This window comes from Pan troglodytes, chromosome 2, assembly GCF_028858775.2.
Source record: "Pan troglodytes isolate AG18354 chromosome 2, NHGRI_mPanTro3-v2.0_pri, whole genome shotgun sequence".
Lineage (NCBI taxonomy): Eukaryota > Metazoa > Chordata > Mammalia > Primates > Hominidae > Pan > Pan troglodytes.
Window position 1 is genome coordinate 175,649,727 of NC_086015.1, and position 19,549 is coordinate 175,669,275.

Genomic DNA, 19,549 nt, shown 5'->3' on the forward strand with positions numbered 1-19,549 from the left:
AGGTCAAGGTGAGTGGATCACGAGGTCAGGGGTTCAAGACCAGCCTGGTCAAGATGGTGAAACCCCATCTCTACTAAAAATACAAAAATTAGCCGGGCATGGTGGTGCACACCTGTAATTCCCAGCTACTCAGGAGGCTGAGGCAGGAAAATCGCTTGAACCTGGGAGGTGGAGTTTGCAGTGAACCGAGATTAAGCCATTGCACTCCAGCCTGGGTGACAGAGAGACTCTGTCTCAAAAAAAAAAAAAAAAAAAAAAAAAAAAAATACTAGTCATCTTGTATTAAGGGCCCATCCTTTTCCAGTATGACCTTACCTTAACTAGTTACATTCACAATGGCCCTATGTCCAAATAAGGTTATATTCTGAGGTACTGGTGAGTAAGACTTCAACATATCTTTCCTGAGGACACAGCACAACTCAACCCAGAACAAAAGTATTAGCCATAAATAAAAGAACTGATACATTTGATCATATTAAATTAAAAGTAAGAAATTTATTTATTCTGTAATATGTGTCAAAGATATTATGAAAAAAAGATTAGAAGTCTTTTCCCCCATTTTTAGTAATCTTGATATTATGAAACAAGTGAGTACTAAAACAAAAACAACAATAAATATGAGCACTACAGCAAACATGACATACTGTAATAGAATTTTATTGAAAAAAATAACACGTACTTACTGAAATTTTTTTTTTTTTTTTTTTGAAACCAAGTCTCGCTCTGTCGCCAGGCTGGAGTGTAGTGGCATGATCTCACCACACTGCAACCTCTGCCTCCCGGGTTCAAACGATTCTCCTGCCTCAGCCTCTCAAGTAGCTGGGACTACAGGCATGTGCCAACACACCCAGCTAATTTTTGTACTTTCAGTAGAGATGGGGTTTCACTATGTTGGTCACTATGGTCTTGATCTCTTGACCTCGTGATCTACCCACCTTGGGTTCCCAAAATGTTGGGATTACAGGCGTGAGCCACTGCACCAGGCAAACCGCGATCTTTTAGTGGTGCCTCTTCTCTCTTTTGACTTAAGGATGTTGTCCCTTAAGGAAACCTGGAGGCTACTACTGTGATACACTACTTGAGAGATGGATTGTTGCTCTTTCTTCTACAGTCTTTACAAGGAGTAGATTATAAAGACAGAAGATGTTAACCATTGCATTAATGTTTGGAAGCTGACAGTCTTCTAGATTTCTGCTAGCAAACTGATATGAGGTAGAGTCCTGAAAGATCTTTCAGCAATTTCATTTTCTTGGGATAAGTGAGTCACTTTCAGAACAGTGTGTGTTGTAGAATTTTTTGGTTGTGGCTGCTCTACTCAGATTGCATAGAGGTTTTTTTGTTTTCTGTTTTCTGTTTGTTTGTTTTGGTCAGATTTTTTGAAACATCTTCATAGTGTATCATCCTGAAAACTGAATAGTCACTTTGAGGTTATTGCTTTTTCTTTCCAGGTCAGTTAGCCAACTAAAAAGGCCCCGAAAAAACTGGCTTCATGGTCCATGTCTATCAAGTGCTCATTTGTTACAGAAACAAAAATTCTGTCATTTTCCTTAAGCTCAAATATTCCCCCTTGATAGATGGAATAGAGTCCATATTCTGCATCTTTAGACCAACAACTATTTCTAGCGCTTTTCATCAACAATATAGGGTCAGGATAACTTGTGTATTTGTAAATATATTGGACCATTTGTTTGTCGTTCTTTGTGTTTTCTTTTATTTCCTCCTGAAATCGAAAGTATGTTTGGGAATAGATGTAGTAAAACCCTTTTTCATGGATGACCAGTTCGCCATTCCTCAAGTGCAAGTTGCTCAGGAATGAATGCCCACTCCTTGATGATTCCCAGGAGTTTATTTTGTGGCCCAGAGCCTTTTCATTCTTGGAGTCTGTAGGAAATTTAGAGAGAAAGAGCGTTAACAGAAGGGAATTTGTAGCAAAGCAAGGAGCTTTTTAGCAGCTGTGGCCAGCCTATATTTTTGTTGGGCTTGCCAGGGATTTCAACCTAATATCAAACTTCTTCCTCCTTCAATCTTAATGTGGATTATAAATTCTAGTCACATAGAAATTGGGAGGTTCCTGCATCATTGTGACATTGGGAACTGTTGGGAGTCCCTTGTCTTTTTATACCTTGTCAGCTGCTTATGCCACATGTGTCACACTTAGAATGGTAGCACAAGGGATGGCCCACTCAGATAGCAATGGTTTCTCCTGGGCAGAACTTCTGCCCTGAATCTGTTCCTCCCGTCTTGTGCTGGTGAACTTAAGTGGACAATCCAGAAGGAAACCGAAATAAACGTATCTATTTCTTTAGGCCTAAATCTCAGAAGTTCTTGCCATTCCTTTTGGACTCTTTGGGTCCCCCCTTGATCTTTCTCAGCTCTCCAGAGTCAAAGGCACATCCAAGCAGATGGCGTCTCTAGCCAAAAATAATAGAGGCACAAAATTGGCAAAGGAGCCTAGATTTAAAGATCCTCAGATCCTTGAATCTTTCACACTCAAAGGTTTTGAATGAAAAATGAACCTTCCAAAATGATATTCATTTACACTTTTAGCCTATCTCCACGATTGGTGCAAAATTGGGCTTTTCCAGAGCGTAAACCAGTTATATTTATTGATGAGTAGCAAGCAGTAACATCATAATAATCCCCTCACTTGTAGGTAGAACATGCCAATCATTTATAAAACATGGGTCCAAGAATGTCAAGAAGGCAACTACCCAGAAGAAACTAAACCAACCAACCAACCCCAAACCCCCAAACAAACTTTTTATCTATTAACTGATGAAATATTTTTAGACAAATTTACAGGATAAAGCCTCTGATAAAAATAAAGTTGAGTATTTCTTGAGTACATACAATAGACCATACATTTTGCATCATTTTGTGAGTTAAGATTTGTCTCAACTTTGCATATGAAGAAACTGAAGCTTGACTAGGTTAAGTAATTTGCTCAAAACATGCATCTAGGTGAAGAGGAGCTGTGATTCCAACCTAGATATTTACACTATAAGACCCATGCACAGAGGCCTGGTGCGGTGGCTCACGCCTGTAATTCCAGCACTTTGGGAGGCCGGGGGGTGTGGATCAGCTGAGGTCAAGAGTTTGAGACCAGCCTCGTGTAGTGGTGCATGCTTGTAATCCCAGCTACTCGGGAAGCTGAGGCAGGAGAATCGCTTGAACCTGGGAGGCAAAGGTTGCAGTGAGCCGAGATGGCGCCATTGCACTCCAGCCTGGGCGACAAAAGTGAAACTCTGTCTCAAAAAAAAAAACAAAAAAACAAAAAAATACCCATGCACAGTATTACATAGCAACATATCGACACATGTTCTGCCTATATATAAATTAGATGTAACATATATGGTTAAACTATATGAAACTGACATTTGTGTAAGTAAAATATGGTCAAATATTGGCAATCTCCTATGGTTTAATTTAATATAAATGCCACTAGGAGCACCTAGTGATTCATAGGGATAGTAAATGATTTAGAACCTTTAAAGAGAAGGGAGATTTGATGGTGAGCAAAGAAGAGAAGTGCAGAGGGATGGAAGAAGTAATCATAAGAGAGAAAGGCTGGGTGCAGTGGCTCACACCTGTAATCCCAGCACTTTGGGAGGCCGAGGCGGGCGAATCACCTGAGGTCGGGAGTTCGAGACCAGCCTGACCAACATGGAGAAATCCCGTCTCTACTAAAAATACAAAATTAGCCAGGCATGGAGCTGCGTGCCTGTAATCCCAGCTACTTGGGAGGCTGAGGCAGGAGAATTGCTTGAACACTGGAGGCGGAGGTTGCAGTGAGCCTAGATGGTGCCATTGCACTCCAGCCTGGGCAACAAATGTGAAACTGTCTAAAAAAAAAAAGAAAGAAAGAAAGAAAAAGAAAGAAAGAAAGAGCAAGAAATTACTCTAAAGAAGGAAAAAAAAAATGGAATCCTGAAAACTGCAAAGACAAAATTCTTCCACTTTGTAATTTTCCTGAGGCCAGTTATGTTGTGGCAATAATTGAGTTGTTTGTCTGTAATCTTGCATCTGAAAACAGTCAATCTGAGATCTGATTAATATTGAGCATTTTGTAGACAGCCATATAAACATTTCAGGTAAAATTCTTTAAAAAATAAGTTACTTGGCACAATCCTTCCATTATTTTCCCTTAAGTCACTTATTTGTTGTTTCTCTTACTTGGAGAAGACAATGTGTTGCTTCTTCCTCTGGTTCCAGTTATGTGAGCTGCTACTCTCTGAGGACCTCTTTCTCTCACTAGGGGAGAAATATTTTGTTGCTTTTCTAAAAGAGAAATGATAAAGGGTCATCAACACTTGCCAAACTAGTTCTCCAATACCTTGCTCTTCATAGGTGTTGTCAATCAGCCATTGTAAGCACACTGGGCTTCCAAAGTTGATTCTATGAGTTTTCACAAAAATAACATTTTGATATTATGATCAACCTACCTCAGTTTATGATCAACTTGAAAAGTACTTTACATGGAAAGAATAAGCAGTAACATGGATTATAATTTATTAGTGTCTCACGGGTAAGGTCCAAAGAGAAACAAAGTGAAGATACAACAAAGTGAAGACTCTATCCCTTTTCCAAAAATATAAATAAAGAAATAGCTGTAGCTGTGTAATAATCCTGCTGAGTTAAATTGTGCAAATAACTACGTATTGGCAAATTTCCACCTTGAATTACATACAGAAATAAACAGAGTGGTACCAATTTTTGTCATCTCAATTTTCCTTTCTCTATGCTAACTACTGCAGATTCTAAAGCAGTAGCAATGATAACGATTGCTCTTAGATGCTGCAAACTGATATCCAACAGTCATCTTGCAACCACCCTTCCACTCCAAAAAAAAAGAATAGGAATTGACATTCTGGTCATGATATTGAGTATACGAGCATATAAGTTGCGAATTCACTAGATCATAATAAACAAATAATATTTATTGATCACCATCCAAAGTATTTTGGAGTAGCCTTAAAAAAACAGAAATGTAGGCCGGGTGCGGTGGCTCACGCCTGTAATCCCAGCACTTTGGGAAGCCGTAGGTGGGCAGATCACCAGGTCAGGAGATCGAGACCATCCTGGCTAACATGGTGAAACCCCGTCTCTACTAAAAATACAAAAAAATTAGCTGGGCATGGTGGCAGGCGCCTATAGTCCCAACTACTCAGGAGGCTGAGGCAGGAGAATGGTGCGAATCCAGGAGGTGGAGCTTGCAGTGAGCAGAGATCTCACCATTGCACTCCAGCCTGGGCAACAGAGCAAGACTCCGTCAAAAAAAAAAAAAAAAAAGAAATGTAACAAATGACTTTCTCTAAAAGAATCAGTTCAAACTTCCCAAGTGTGCTTACATTGGTTGTAAGTAAATTATATTCTTTCATCAAACAGACAGTTCTAGGGTAAGGCACTACACCCCAGAGGGCTACAAATATTAATCACTGATTTCACTGACCATGTCCTCAAGGGACTTACAGCCTTCTACAGAAAATATGAATTAGAAAGTGACAATTTGGAGGCCAAGATGGGTGGATCACTTAGCCTGAGAGTTTGAGATTAGCCTGGGCAACATAGTGAAACCTTGTCTCTATAAAAAATAGAAAAATCAGCCAAGCGTGTTGGCCTGTGCCCATAGTCCTACTATTCGGGAAGCTGAGGTGGGAGGATTGTTTGAGGCCAGGAAGTTGAGGCTGCAGTGAGCCATGATCGTACCACTGCACTCCAGCCTGGGCAACAGATTTGTTAAGGTCATTTCAAGGATATGGATAGGAAAGCCTAGATTTGAAAGCAAATTTTTAAAAGAGGAAATTTCCAACTGGTTATAGCAAACACCTCCCAAAAAAGAAATCTGCAAAATGTATATCAAGGTACCATGGATATATCTTGGTATACAGAGTTGTGTTTCACCTTACTGGGATGAATAACAAAGAATTTTATTCTTCCAACACTGAAAACAGTACATGCATCTATCTGCTGTAGACCATTAATCTGGTATGCCTCATCTGAATAGGTGGAGTGTTCAACATTCTCACTACTGCTTTCACCTTTGGAGAAATGATAAGAAAGAAGGCTTAGACCCCAGGAACAGGTCCTGTCCTTTATATTTAAGAAAACATATTTAATAAAGGAAAATGGGGGTGCCAAGTGATGAAGAAGTTTATTGCACTGGAAAAGAATAACAGATTAAAAAAAATAACTGAAAGGAAATGAACAAGGTACATGTGATAAAAATAACAGAGTGCAGGGAATTTACTTAGAAAGGTGTCCAGGGAAGCCCTCTCTGAAGAGGTGACAATTACGTGAACTGTAAAGTACGTTGGAGTGCCAGATGGAAGGCTAAAGAAGCCAGCCTGGGCAACAGTAGTGAACAGAGAGGTGGGTCGAGAGAAGGCTGCTGACCATGAACAAGAGGGTGGTGTGGCATGGAGACCACAGGATGAGGATCGTGGGTGGGTAGAAAGATTGTTGGGAAAAGGATGATGGAGGAGGAGGCTTTTGTAAAGAAAGACCTGGAGCCCAGTGGTGGCCTGAAACAAAGAAGGGTAACTTTAAGGGACTTCATTTATTTCTCTCAATTTCCCAGAAACGATTTAAGATGGCTTCTTTGTAACACATTAGAAGGTAGAAACTAATAAGTGAAGAAATTAAGGTGAAAGGAAAATTCATGGGGAAGAATAAAATTAAGTTGAAATAAAGTTCTGACCATAGATGGGCCACAGATTTGGTTCTGAGCTTCCTAGCTGCCAATGTAAAGAGGGAAGTAGAATCAACAAGTGGCTTGAGATACAGAGCAGCAGATCAGAGGATGGATGAGTGGATGAGAACACAGAGAAGGAGAATGGAGAACTATTCACAACCTGTCATGAAGATGACAGTAAAAAATTAAAATAACAACAAAAAAGATACTACCTTGAACTGTAGAAATGGTTTCCTCAGAGGTTCTCAAAATCATCTGCAAATATTATTGAATAAAGCTTGTTAATTTCCCTAAAAATTTAAACTGACTATAGAATGCCTATGGCTCATCTTGCTGATGTCTAACAGGAAATTTCTACATGCATTATCAATCTAGGAAGTTTTAAGTTGGTCAAGCATAGGGTCTGTAAGGGGTGGGGTGGGAGCTGGGATAAATATTGAGATAGCTGTCCCCACACAGCAATCAAGGGATGGTCCTCTGCCTGGGAAGTTCTGTTGCTGGATGAAGTCTTGGAAAGGCCACACCTGGAGCAGTGCAGGAGGAAGAAGCCATCCGCCATGTGATGTCAGCCAAATGTGGCTGATGGGTGTGGCAGCCACGTCATGTCACTTTCTGTGTGTGGGGTGTATGTATGTGCACATTCATGTGTGTGTGTGTATAAGTGCACTGGGTAACAGAGCCCAGGGGCTTAAAATTATTGGACAGACCCAAGCCTCAAGACGCAGGGCACACTTCCTCTCTCTCAGGATGCCCACAGACATACATAGCCTATCGAGGTATAACCTGACAACACCGTGTCATTCTTTCACTTCTGAGAATGTGGCTGAGCCATTCTCAACATAAAGATATTTTACCATCTTCCCATATCTTTGCTAAATATCTAGTAACCTCCCCCAGCCTTTGTACTAACCAGTGGGGAAAACCAGTAAGAAAGAGTGAAAACCAAACCTTTCTATTAAATGGGAAGACCCTGACTTGGCTCATCCATGGCTTCTGAATTCAGCTCTGTCCCTCCTGCCACCTTCTCCCATCACTGCCCTTTCTCAGTCACTGTAGTTAATGTTGCAACTGTCAGAAACTTGCCTTCTCTGTACTTCCAGCCCAAAGCAGAAGCTCTCTGCTTCTCCCTCCACCGCAAGCCCTGATGCCGGATAATGGGGGCAGGGAGTGGTGGCGGTGGACTGACTGTAATCAGTTCCCTGGGCACTGACTTACGGGAAGGAGAAGTGAGAGGAAACCACAGCATTCTCTCTTATCTCTGTCTCTCATTTCTCTCTGTGTGTCTCTCTTTCCCACTCTTACTCTCTTTCTCTTATTCTGCAACAGAAAGGAAGGAAAGAAGGGGAAGCAACAGGAAAAAGAAAAGGGTCTTTCCTACAATGTGGGAGGCAAAATAAAAAGAGTGACTAGAAGCATGGCCAGATGCCCTGCATTCAAATGTTTCAGTTACTGGCTCTGTGAGACTGTTCAAGTTATTTAACTGATCTAAACTTCAATTTATTAATCTATTTTTAAAATATATTTAAGAGGATAATAACGATTTATTATTCAGAGCTGTCGTGAGGATTAAATGAGATAATGTATGAAATGGGCATAGGATATTTGCTGGAATAAATCTGTTCAACTAATGTGCCTGAAAAGAAAAAGAGAATTATTTTTCCCACATTCTCACCTATTCCCTCTGTGTTCTCTCCCAGCTTCCCGCTATTCTAGTTGGTAGCAGGATGTGAGAATGGGAGGGAGAATGGCAGGAATAGCAGGAAAGAGAAATGTCCTCACTATTTCTCTTATCTCCCCACTCCCTGTCCACAGCACCCAGCCCTCTCCTCAGTCTCCAGATTTCCACCCTAGTTCTCAGTCTCTCTCCCCTGCTGGACAATCGCACCTCCACCCTCCCCAAGCCCCTATCCCGGGAACTTGGGATTTTCATTTCTCAGCTTCCTCAGGACCTTCTCCAGCCCAGGCTTTTCCTAGTCTCCTGGTCCTTGCCCCCTGAACACTTGCTGTCATTTGCAGTGGTGGAATCAGAGCTGCTTCCGTACAGCTTGTGTGGAGTGGGCCCCCCTGCCTGGAGCAATGCCGCCAGGGCAGCCACAGAACAGGTATGTTTCTAGGACTCCTAGAAGGAAGTCTAGTTTCATTTCCCATAGAAATAGCATCTCACATGTGTCAGGGCTCTACTGTGAAAACAGCTCAGGATTATCAGCTTGATCCCTAACCACCAACATAACAGTATTTATATGGAGAAACAGATGCAGAACACCAAACAATGGACTTATAAACATGTGTAAAACATATTCTCCTCCTACCCTGGGAATTCCCCCAGTTAACGTCTTTAAACAATGGTGGTGTATGTGGTACTTCATAATTTACAGAGTATTTTTATAGCTGTGTTCTCATCTGATATTTTCACATAGGCAGAAGCAATTTCTTTTTTTTTTTTTTTTTTTTTTTTTGGTTTTTGAGATAGAGTCTTGCTCTGTTGCCCAGGCTAGAGTGCAGTGGCACAATCTCAGCTCACTGCAACTTCTGCCTCTTAGGTTCAAGCAGTTCTCCTGTCTCAGCCTCCCAAGTAGCTGGGAGTACAGGCACACACCACCACACTTTGCTAATTTTTGTATTTTTAGTAGAGACAGGGTTTCACCATGTTGGCCAGGCTGGTCTTCAACTCCTGACCTCAGGTGATCTGCCTGCCTCAGCCTCCCAAAGTGCTGGGATTACAGGCGTGAGCCACTACACCCGGCTGCAAATATTATTTAATGCCATCTTATAAAGAAGGAAGAGCCTAAGAGAAGAAACTTGATTAGATCTGTCACTCTGCCACATTTAGTAAAATAAACTGTTAACTAACATGTCTCTGCTGGAGGTCCTGTTTAAGCAACTTCCATAAACAGATACTTTTTGTAATTTGTTATTTATTGGCTGTAAATTAAGAAAAAACCACCTTCAATTTCTCAACGTATCTCTTTCTTCCCTTCCCTTCCTTTCCTCTTTCTTTCCTCTTACTTTCCTCTTTCTTTATCTCTATATGCATACAAAAATAAATATTTAATTCCAGACAACAGCAATGTGGGAAGAATATAAAATATCATTATTTGATCTTCTTTATCTTTTGAATGAAAAACAATGCCACACATTCTTTATGACTTTGTGACCTTCTCTTCATTACCCTGTGTGTGCCTCAGTTTCCATAATGTGAGATCAAAAGGTTAGACTAGATGTGGAGGCTGTCCGGGGCAGAGGAATGAACTCTAGACCAGGAGTCGGCCAGGTCCTGCCCTTTGCTGCTATGCCCCATTTTCCTAGTTCTATCAATTTGGGGAAAATTACTTAAATACTCTGGGCCTAAGTTTTCTTATTTGTAAAATGAAGAGTCTAGACTTGATTATCTTAAAGATTCCTTTGCTTTAAGGAATTCTTCTGGCCTTCTCCGCCTGCTGGTGAGGTCACCTGGTGAGGTTACCTACCTTTCTAACGAGCTGACGGAGTTGCCACTTGACTTGCCAGCAGGGGCTGTTCATACTGTCTTCGTCATTGGGGTCCCAATAACTGTCATCTTCTTTTAAGAAACAAGCAATGCCACTTTTGGAGTACTTGTCCTGCATCTGGGTTGAGATGGAATATAACACAATATTTTGCATAAGTGCTTTTTATTTTTGTTCATTTGGAAGTTAAGACAACAGAAACTGATAGACTTAGAGAAGTTTTGGCATATTGAGTAAGTTCCTGTTTGAAATAAAAGTAAGCATGCTCTCCTTTGTCCTTAAAAAAAAAAAAAAAGAAAAGAATAAAAGTAAGCAACTGGATATGGTGGAAAGGATGCAGGTGTGCTTCAGGCATCTGGAGTCACAGTGTCCTTCCCTGCCTCCCTTACTAAACAGCTGTGCTTTTCTTGACAAGTTGCTTCCATTCTCCTGTGTCTGTTCATAGTTTTGAGCCGGTTCACTATGGTGATTCTGAGGTCTCTTCCAGTTCTGCCATGGTATGTATCCCATTTTGAAGCTGAAAACCTACCTAGATACAAGGTCGGTAGTGGAGTCAGTTTACATTTTTAAATAAAAAACAGCCAAGTCATTTGGGAGGGGGTCATGTTCTGTTTCTAGATCTGAGCTGTGGCTAGCTAAGTAGATTCTAGTTACTGATCTGATTTCTACTCCTCTGCCTGGCAGAATCTGGACCATGTTGCCGCTAGAAATCTGAATGCTGTCTCATTAAATGTTTACACTAACTAGGGATTTATTGGTAGAGACTTCAAACACTCTTTGAAGGTTTTCTCCCTGTTTCTGATTGAAAGTAAACAATGGCAATAGTCAGATCATTATCAACGAGCTCCTCACCCTCATCAACAAATCCTTGCTTGATGTTATAAACACACACACACACCCACACACACCCCATCCCAAACCACCCAGAACTCTTCAGGCTGACAATTGTTTAATTGAGAAAAACAGGAAACAGAAGGTCCAAACAAAGCCAGAAGGGTTTTGTTTGTTTGTTTGCTTTGCTCATTTCTTCTCTTCTGTTTTGTTTTGTTTTAACAAGTGGGATGGAAGAGACGTTATTTCCCTGAAAAAATCTGCTGAATTGGCCAGGCGCGGTGGCTCATGACTATAATCCCAGCACTCTGGGAGGCCGAGGCGGGTGAATCACAAAGTCAGGAGATCGAGACCATCCTGGCTAACCCAGTGAAACCCTGTCTCTACTAAAAAAATACAAAAAATTAGCTGGGCGTGGTGGCGGGCGCCTGTAGTCCCAGCTACTTGGGAGGCTGAGGCAGGAGAATGGTGTGAACCCGGGAGGCGGAGCTTGCAGTGAGCTGAGATCGTGCCATTGCACTCTAGCCTGGGCAACAGAGCGAGACTCCGTCTCAAAAAAAAAAAAAAAAATCTGCTGAATTGACTCTACCTGGGGAAATAAATGAGAAAATGACAATTTTAATCTGTTATTTGAACTAAGGTACTGCAAAGGTTGAAGGGAGGATCAAATTGAACGACGACTCACTCCTTCCTATAGAAAGACAATATCATTTTAAATCAAAATATCTTAACTGTTTATGAGAGGTCCCAGCTAGAATCACACAGTTCTGTACTCAGCCACGTAACCCTTGGACATTTGGCCAAGGTCCCTCAAATGCAAAGGTGCAAACTTGAGTTAATAAATTTCTTCCACACACGCTGACATGGATCATTCATTTACTTTTAAACAAATGTTTATTTTCTGTCTTCCTCTTTTAAATTACAAGAGAAAAACATTCCCGTAGTATATGTAGTTGGAGGTGAAGCTGGGGCCTCCTGAGTTGAGATATGACTGGCCATGGACTTAGGTACATTTCCTTGCCCCTGCCTGCCCCACCTGTAAACATCCAGTTGCACCTCGAATTGACTTGGGAGATGCAAAACCTTTCCAAGGAAGGCACTCAGTCACATATGATTCAGAAATATGAGAGCATGTCTAGCAAACTGTGGGAAAGGATCAAGAAGGAAGAGACGAGAAACTGGGATCAGCCACAAGGCCCGAGGGTGGTTCCAGGAAGAGCAAACTTTCCCTGGACACTGTCCCAGTTCACTCAGTATGAGTTGGCTCTGGCCAAGCTTCGGTTTGATTACATTGAACAAGCAGGCTCACAAGTCTCTGTAACTTGTTGGGGCAAAAAGGTGTGCATGACACAGAAAGGAGGGAGCGGTATGCCTTTTCACTTCACATCAGCTGTAAGCTATCTCAGCAGGAAATGGCTGAATATGGGAGGCTTCAGCTGTGAGAGGCAAGGTGCAGAGTTGAAAGCTGCCTGTGATCAGGCAGTAATGGCAGCAGGCAAAAACTTATCAACTGAGGTGGAGTTTGACATGGATGGTGGTGGTGGAGCTCGTGCCACAGGGACTAGCCCAGGTTAGCACCAATTGCTGGCTAGAGCCTGTGATCCCTTCTGAGTATTTTCCAGAAATACTTTCAGGAGGAGGTGGAAGGAACCTGGAAAATTGAGTAAGGTCCTGGGTATAAGTGGATGGGAGGTTAACAAGTTAATGTAGCTACATTATTACCCAGGAGTTTATAAAGCCTGGATACATTCAGGATACACAGGCAAGCAGGGAAGCATGGAAAAGTAAAGAACACTTTTCTAAAAGAAAAAAAAAAACCCTCCAAAAACTAAATAAGTAAATCACAAAACAAAACAAAACAAAACAAAACAAAACAACCACTAATAGCAGCTATGTTCTCACCTCCTAGTTAACCTTTGGATGATATCTCTTGTTTACAGGGGTGAGATCAGACTGTGTGTGTGCATAATTTTGAGTATGGTTGTTTTCTCATAAGACTATATAAAAATGCTGTGTTCTTTCAATCTATATGAAAATTATACATGGATAGCATAGATATTTTTATGACATTCCCTGTAGAAAATTTGTAAAATATAGAAAAATAAAATGGAAAAAAAGTACCCATAATCATACCATCTAGAGATCACATTGTCATTTTGGTGTTTCTCTTTCTAGACCTTTTTATGCATAAATATTGATTTCTGAACAATAGAAATCCAGAGAGGAAGCCCCAGTCACTCTCTCCACCCTCACATGTTTCTTGCATCATGAATTTTGGTAGTTTCTCCTATAGAACTTGGCCAATGCTGGTGACTAGACACATGGCGGGTTGACGTGAGGTGCTGTGGTTATTCCAAGAATGATAATTAATACGATATGTCTCCCCCCGCCTCCTCCCATCCTTTCCACTTCAAAGTATGAGTTTCCTGCAGCATATCATAGGCTGAGGCTATATTCTCTAACTAACCACACCTGGGCACTGGGGGCAGAAGGTAGCGTGTGGGGATTATTTTCATTTGCGTGCCTCTGAAAAGAAAGCTCTTGCACTGGGTGCCTGTTCTTCAGCTCCAGAAGCCCTTGGTTCTGAAAAGTGGATTTCCATGGCGACTGCTCTTGGTGCTGTTACAAACACGGTGGTTGTCTAGGCCAGGGTCAACCAGTCTTTGATGGGGCTTGAGGTCAGCAGGGTAGACTCAGCAAGGTAGACTCAGCAAGGTAGACTTCAAGATGGCAGCAATGACCCTGTCTGCTGCCCAGACATTAGTCTCTGGCAATCATTTTCTGCAAACTGCAAATAGCATAAAGGATCATTTATGGAGATCCGTGGAGAGGAAGCCCTTCTCCTTTTTCCTCCCCATCTATGATGTCACAGTGACAGGCCATTCCTTTATCATAAAACTTTCTCAGAGGGACACAGACTTCAGGGGCTAAGCCCATATTTGCTGTTCATGTTTGCTGGTCTACAGGCTATTTGTGAAGGTCCAATCCAATGTTATGAAGCCTTCCTTAACCCTTACACCCTATAATCCTTGCAGACTGTATCTTCTGCAAATGTTCACCAGACAAAGTGGAGCCTGTATTCAATTTTAAGAAATTAATACTTACGTTGAATATACTTTTCCAAAGTCTACACAGAAGATTCAAACTTATTTTCCCTTTGGAAAATTTCTGATGAAGGAAGTGACACCTTCAGGAGACTTTTCAGCAGTAATTAGAATGCTACTATAAAAATAGCATTGTATTGTATTGAAAAAATGTATTGTAAAAAAAAGTAGGTGCTTCAATTTATTGAGTACCTCCTTCATGCCTGGGTTCAAAATCAGGCTTTCCCTTTTACTAGTTTTGTAATCTTGAACAAATCTCTTAACTTCGCCTGAGCTTTAGTTTGTTCATCTGTAATGGGGGTAATTATACTTACATAATAGAATTGTTATGAGAATTGAAACCGGGCAATACTTTTCAAAGTTGCTGGTACACAGTAATTGCTCAATATCTGTAATTCTCCTAGCTTTCTAGCACTCTCAATGAATTCTTCTGCATGCCTAATGTACATGTGTTCATATGTCAATATGCAATTAGGGAAAATGTGTGCAAGTGGGAAGATCTTAAGCCTTATATGAAATTTCCATTTTTATAGTAGAATTGAAAAAGAAATTTGATTATATATACAGACAATTGCATGAGTCAGTTGAGTAAAGAACTGGTTGATTCAATCTTAAAATTAGTCCAACTTGTAATGTAAGCAAACTGATGGAGCTACTTCTGTGTGGAGTAACAGCTTTACTCTGTTTATGCTGCAAAGTTAAGAAAGGTTAGGAAATTCTGGCTCCAAATTGGTGAACATAGCAGTATTCCAGTCTCTCGTGTAGACTTAAAGCTAAAGGTATGATTATAGTTTCATTAATATTTTTTTCTTACAAAAGAAAATATTTTCTAAATGTGTCCTACAATAAACCTGACTTTACTGGTCATCTAATAGTAGCCATAATTTTCATAATTACTTGCAAATAAAACAAGAGTCTTCCTCATCTATTTCCAAATGAAAAATTTCTGACTGATTGGGATAACCAAACTTACATTCCACAGGATATGCAAACTGCATTTCCCTAGCAAATAGTTACTACTCTATGTCTTTTGCACAATTTATACTTTTCTGAGATGCTTAGCCTTTCATTTCCTAGTCAGCTGGCAGAGTTGGTGCTGCAGGATGCGCCTGTGCATGCACAGTATACATCACAAGGTGTAGATAGGTTAACCCTGTGGACACTGGGTTAACCCTGTAGATAGGTTAACACTGTGGAGGGAAGAGCCTACAGACCTGGGTGCTAGCCGCCCCACGGCTAGCCTCCAAAGCCTTGTCTGAACTTGAGTACATTATTTCTTGTCTCCTCGTCTGTAAAAAGGTGGTTGTGGTGGGGGGTGGGGGGAGGATCTGAAGTTCCTTGTAGCTCATAATTCTCTACTATTTAATATACAATGAGTTAAAATATATATTAGAAGTCAAAAACTGAGTTGGTTTATTTTCAGCAATTTTGCAGTCATAGTTCCAGGGGTTTTCATCGAGAAAATCATAAATTAAAATAGCACTCTTTGTTTGTTTTGTCTGTCAAAGATACCTCAATTTGTACATGGACCATCCACAGGCAGAGATTGGCAGTTTGCTTTTCAATTGTTTTATCATGAACAGCTGTGTCTATCTGATAACTTCTTTAGTACAGATTTTACCCATGACATGCCCGTGCCCCAGGAATAGGCAGAATGCCAGTCCTTTGTATTCTCACTTATTGTCAACACAGGAATGCCACATAACTAAAAGCAAAACATTTCAAAGATGTGAAAGTTCACCAGGACTAGCTACATCTGGAATACAAAACGGGAGTGTTCAGTGACTTAGAGCCTGGCTTTGGGTTGAGCCTGACTCTACCCTTGTTGCCTGCATATTCGTGGTGCCTACCACATCTGTGAAGGCTGTTCAGTCACGCAATAAGTATGTAGTGAACCACAGGTATTAGTATTAGTGGCTACTTGGGAACCACATGCTAGACCCAGAGGTATACTGATGAGCCAGAAGCAGACACAGCTCTGATACAGCTACCCTCACCCTCAAGAATTCATGAGTCAAGAACTGTAACTCCAACCTGCAACAACAAAGCAGGGAAGATGGCTACAGTAACCAAAACAGCATGTTACTGGTATCAAAACAGATACATAGACCAACGGAACAGAACAGAGGCCTCAGAAATAACACCACACATCTACAAACACCTGATCTTTGACAAACCTGACAAAAACAAGCAATGGGGAAAGGATTCCCTATTTAATAAATGGTGCTGGGAAAACTGGCTAGCCATATGCAGAAAACAGAAACTGGGCCCCTTCCTTACAGCTTCTACAAAAATTAACTCAAGATGGATTAAAGACTTAAACGTAAAACCTAAAAGCATAAAAACCCCAGAAGAAAACCTAGTCATACCATTCAAGATGGCACGGGCAAAAACTTCATGACTAAAACACCAAAAGCAATTGCAACAAAAGTCAAAATTGACAAATGGGATCTAATTAAACTAAAGAGCTTCTGCACAGCAGAAGAAACTATCATCAGAGCGAACAGGCAACCTACAGAATGGGAGAAAATTTTTGCAATCTACCCATCTGACAAAGGTCTAATATGCAGAATCTACAAGGAATTTGTTTCTTGTAAAACAAATTGACTAGAAAAAAACCACATCAAAAAGTGGGCAAAAGATATGAACAGATACTTCTCAAAAGAAGACATTTATGTGGCCAACAAACATGAAAAAAAGCTCATCATCACTGGTCATTAGAGAAATGCAAATCAAAACCATAATGAGATACCATCTCACTCCAGTTAGAATGGTGGTCATTAAAAAGTCAGGAAACAACAGATGCTGGAAGGATGTGGAGAAATAGGAATGCTTTTACACTGTTGGTGGGAGTGTAAATTAGTTCAACCATTGTGGAAGACAGTGTGGCGATTCCTCAAGGAACCAGAAATACCATTTGACTCAGCAATCCCATTACTGGGTATATACCCAAAGGATTATAAATCATTCTACTATAAAGACACATGCACATGTATGTTTATTCCAGCACCATTTACAATAGCAAAGACTTGGAACCAACCCAAATGCTCATCAGTGATAGACTGGATAAAGAAAATGTGGCACATATACACCATGGAATACTATGCAGCCATTAAAAAGAATGAATTCATGTCCTTTGCAGAGACATGGATGAAGCTGGAAGCCATCATTCTCAGCAAACTAACACAGGAACAGAAAACCAAACACTGCATGTTCTCACTCATAAGTGGGAGTTGAACAGTGAGAGCACATGGACACAGGGAGGGGAACACACACACTGGAGCCTGTCGGGGGTGGGAGGCTAGGGGAGGGAGAGCATTAGAACAAATACCTAATGCCTGTGGGGCTTACAACCTAGATGATGGGTTGATGGGTGCAGCAAACCACCATGGCGCATGTATACCTATGTAACAAACCTGCAGGTTCTGCACATGTATCCCAGAACTTAAAGTAAAATAAAAAAATTAAAAATAAAGAAATCTGTTTGCCAGAATTCACAAAGAGCAATAGACCTCATGTGAATTATGAATCTGAACTTCATCCTGCTGTGTGCTATTGGATAAAGACTCTAAGAGCTACATTACAGATTTTTTCGACAGGAAGTATCACAGTAACAAGGCCCTATTTAAAGGCTGTTGCTACTGCTGTGGAACAGATTTACCCATTTGTGTTTGAAAGCAGGAAAGAAATTTTATCATTCACCACTTAATTGGTTAGAATCTCTTACTGTGCACCTTTTAAAACCTGCTGCACATTGGACTCAAAAGGAAAACTGGACCAACGGTAATTGAGGAAATAGACTCTTTTATTTATTCATGGCTACAGTGTAAGCTCCAGTCCCTTTGGATTTTATTCCAAACCTTGTTATAATATAAAAAAGGAAGTTTACAAGACATGTCGTTGCTGCTTTTACAAAAGGACATTCTATTTATTTTCGCAGGAATTCTCATGTCCCCATAAGCAGAGCTGTCACAGTGTGCACTACCTTAGGTTGTTTTATTGTTGTCATTGTTATTTTTTTCCATTTTGAGCTAATGTGTTTTATCTGTGAATAGTCTTTTACATTTTTGTATGCTGAATATGGGCACCAAAGAACCTGTAAAAATTATCTTTTTCAATTGAATGTGCACAAATAAAAGTTTGGAAAAGGAAAACAAAAAAACTATAAAGCATTTAGCAGAAAGCTTTCATGAAGAGTTGCAATGGCTAATATTATAAAATACACATACTTTTAAAAACAAAAAATCCCTCAGGAGTTTTGTTGCCCACATCTGCTAGTAACTAGTGAAGCCAATTGTGTAACTGCACTTAGTTTACACAATTTCTTGAACTTACAGTTTTGCAAAGACCTCAGTTGTTATGTGATTTAGCAGTTAGAGTGTACCCACAGAGAAAGGAAGCAGGAAAGTCTGCAGAGAGGGGCAAGCTGACATGCAAAGAAGCAGGTAACCAGACAGTTGCTAAGCGCCTCGAAGACTGAGTGCACTGCACTGCACTGACCTGCTTCAGCTCGTTGGTAAAGTACACGTAAGTTACAGCCACACAGAGAGACTGCAGGAGCACTGTGAAGACCACGATCAGCACGCAGGTCTGTCCCAGGCTGGGTCCCCCCTGGACCTCCATCATAGCCATGATCCTGTCAGAGTCTGACTGCTGTAAGTCAGCCAGGCAGCCGGTCACTGAAGCTCTTCCTTCTCTATTCTTTTATAGTCAGTGAGGAAACGAAAGCGAATGAGTTGTTTTTCTGGGTTCTGTGGCCTTGGCCCCACCCACATATATTGAACCTGCAACTGTCCCTCCCCTTTCCTACTGCCCAGGGACAGCTCTTGTCTCAAAGTAGTTGTTGGAAAGGAGGGAAACTGAAAGAAGCTCCTCTCCTTGCCCTCAGGATCCATGCACCCCTTATCTGCACTCACCTCAAGCCCATTTCTCTCTTCTCTTTCTTGCTCTCCTTTTGATAATGTCCTCAGCCAAAGAGGGGAGGGATTTTCTTTGCTTTTCCCTAACATATCCTCATTCTACCACAGAGCTCTCAGCCTCATGGCCTGGCTGTCATAGGCACAAGGCCTGTTTTCTAAATTATAAGATAATTTTTATGACCTGAAACTTCCATATGTGATTTTTCTCATGCTACTGTGAGGGTGGGAAGAGGGCAGGGTGGGAGTGGATAAAGGAAAATAGAAATACTGTCTCATAGCAATGGTCTTGCTACATAACTCCATCTTGAATGTCAGAATCTAAATATTGACTTCTTCTTCCTCTTTGCAAACCTTCAGACACAAATTCTAATCTCCTTCTCAGATCTCCATCCCTACCAAGACAATATGCCAGTGTGTTAGGCTGGACAGGCAGGAAGTAGTTGACACACTCAGAAAGGCAAAGGAAAAAAACGTGGATGTTTTCCAAAATACTAACCCCATCACAATGTCTCCTGTCAC

The 19,549-nt window shown here is 40.9% G+C and overlaps 1 protein-coding gene across 3 annotated transcripts; it reads right to left on the reverse strand.

Moving 5' to 3' along the window:
- Window positions 1-470: 470 nt before the first annotated feature.
- Window positions 471-18,844, reverse strand: TNFSF10 (TNF superfamily member 10). 3 transcript variants are annotated; one of them, NM_001246420.1, is made up of 5 exons: window positions 18,612-18,826; window positions 10,159-10,296; window positions 6,904-6,946; window positions 4,174-4,278; window positions 691-1,881 (listed from the first exon to the last, which is right to left on the reverse strand). In NM_001246420.1, exons 1-5 carry the CDS (start codon window positions 18,741-18,743, stop codon window positions 1,454-1,456), a joined length of 846 nt encoding a protein of 281 aa, NP_001233349.1. In that variant the 5' UTR covers window positions 18,744-18,826; the 3' UTR covers window positions 691-1,453. The 3 variants fall into 3 exon arrangements, with proteins under 3 accessions (XP_009444899.1, NP_001233349.1, XP_009444901.1); XM_009446624.5 differs by lacking the exons at window positions 4,174-4,278; window positions 6,904-6,946 and having other exon boundaries at window positions 471-1,881; window positions 18,612-18,844; XM_009446626.4 differs by lacking the exons at window positions 691-1,881; window positions 4,174-4,278; window positions 6,904-6,946; window positions 10,159-10,296 and adding an exon at window positions 10,302-13,795 and having other exon boundaries at window positions 18,612-18,825.
- Window positions 18,845-19,549: the final 705 nt, after the last annotated feature.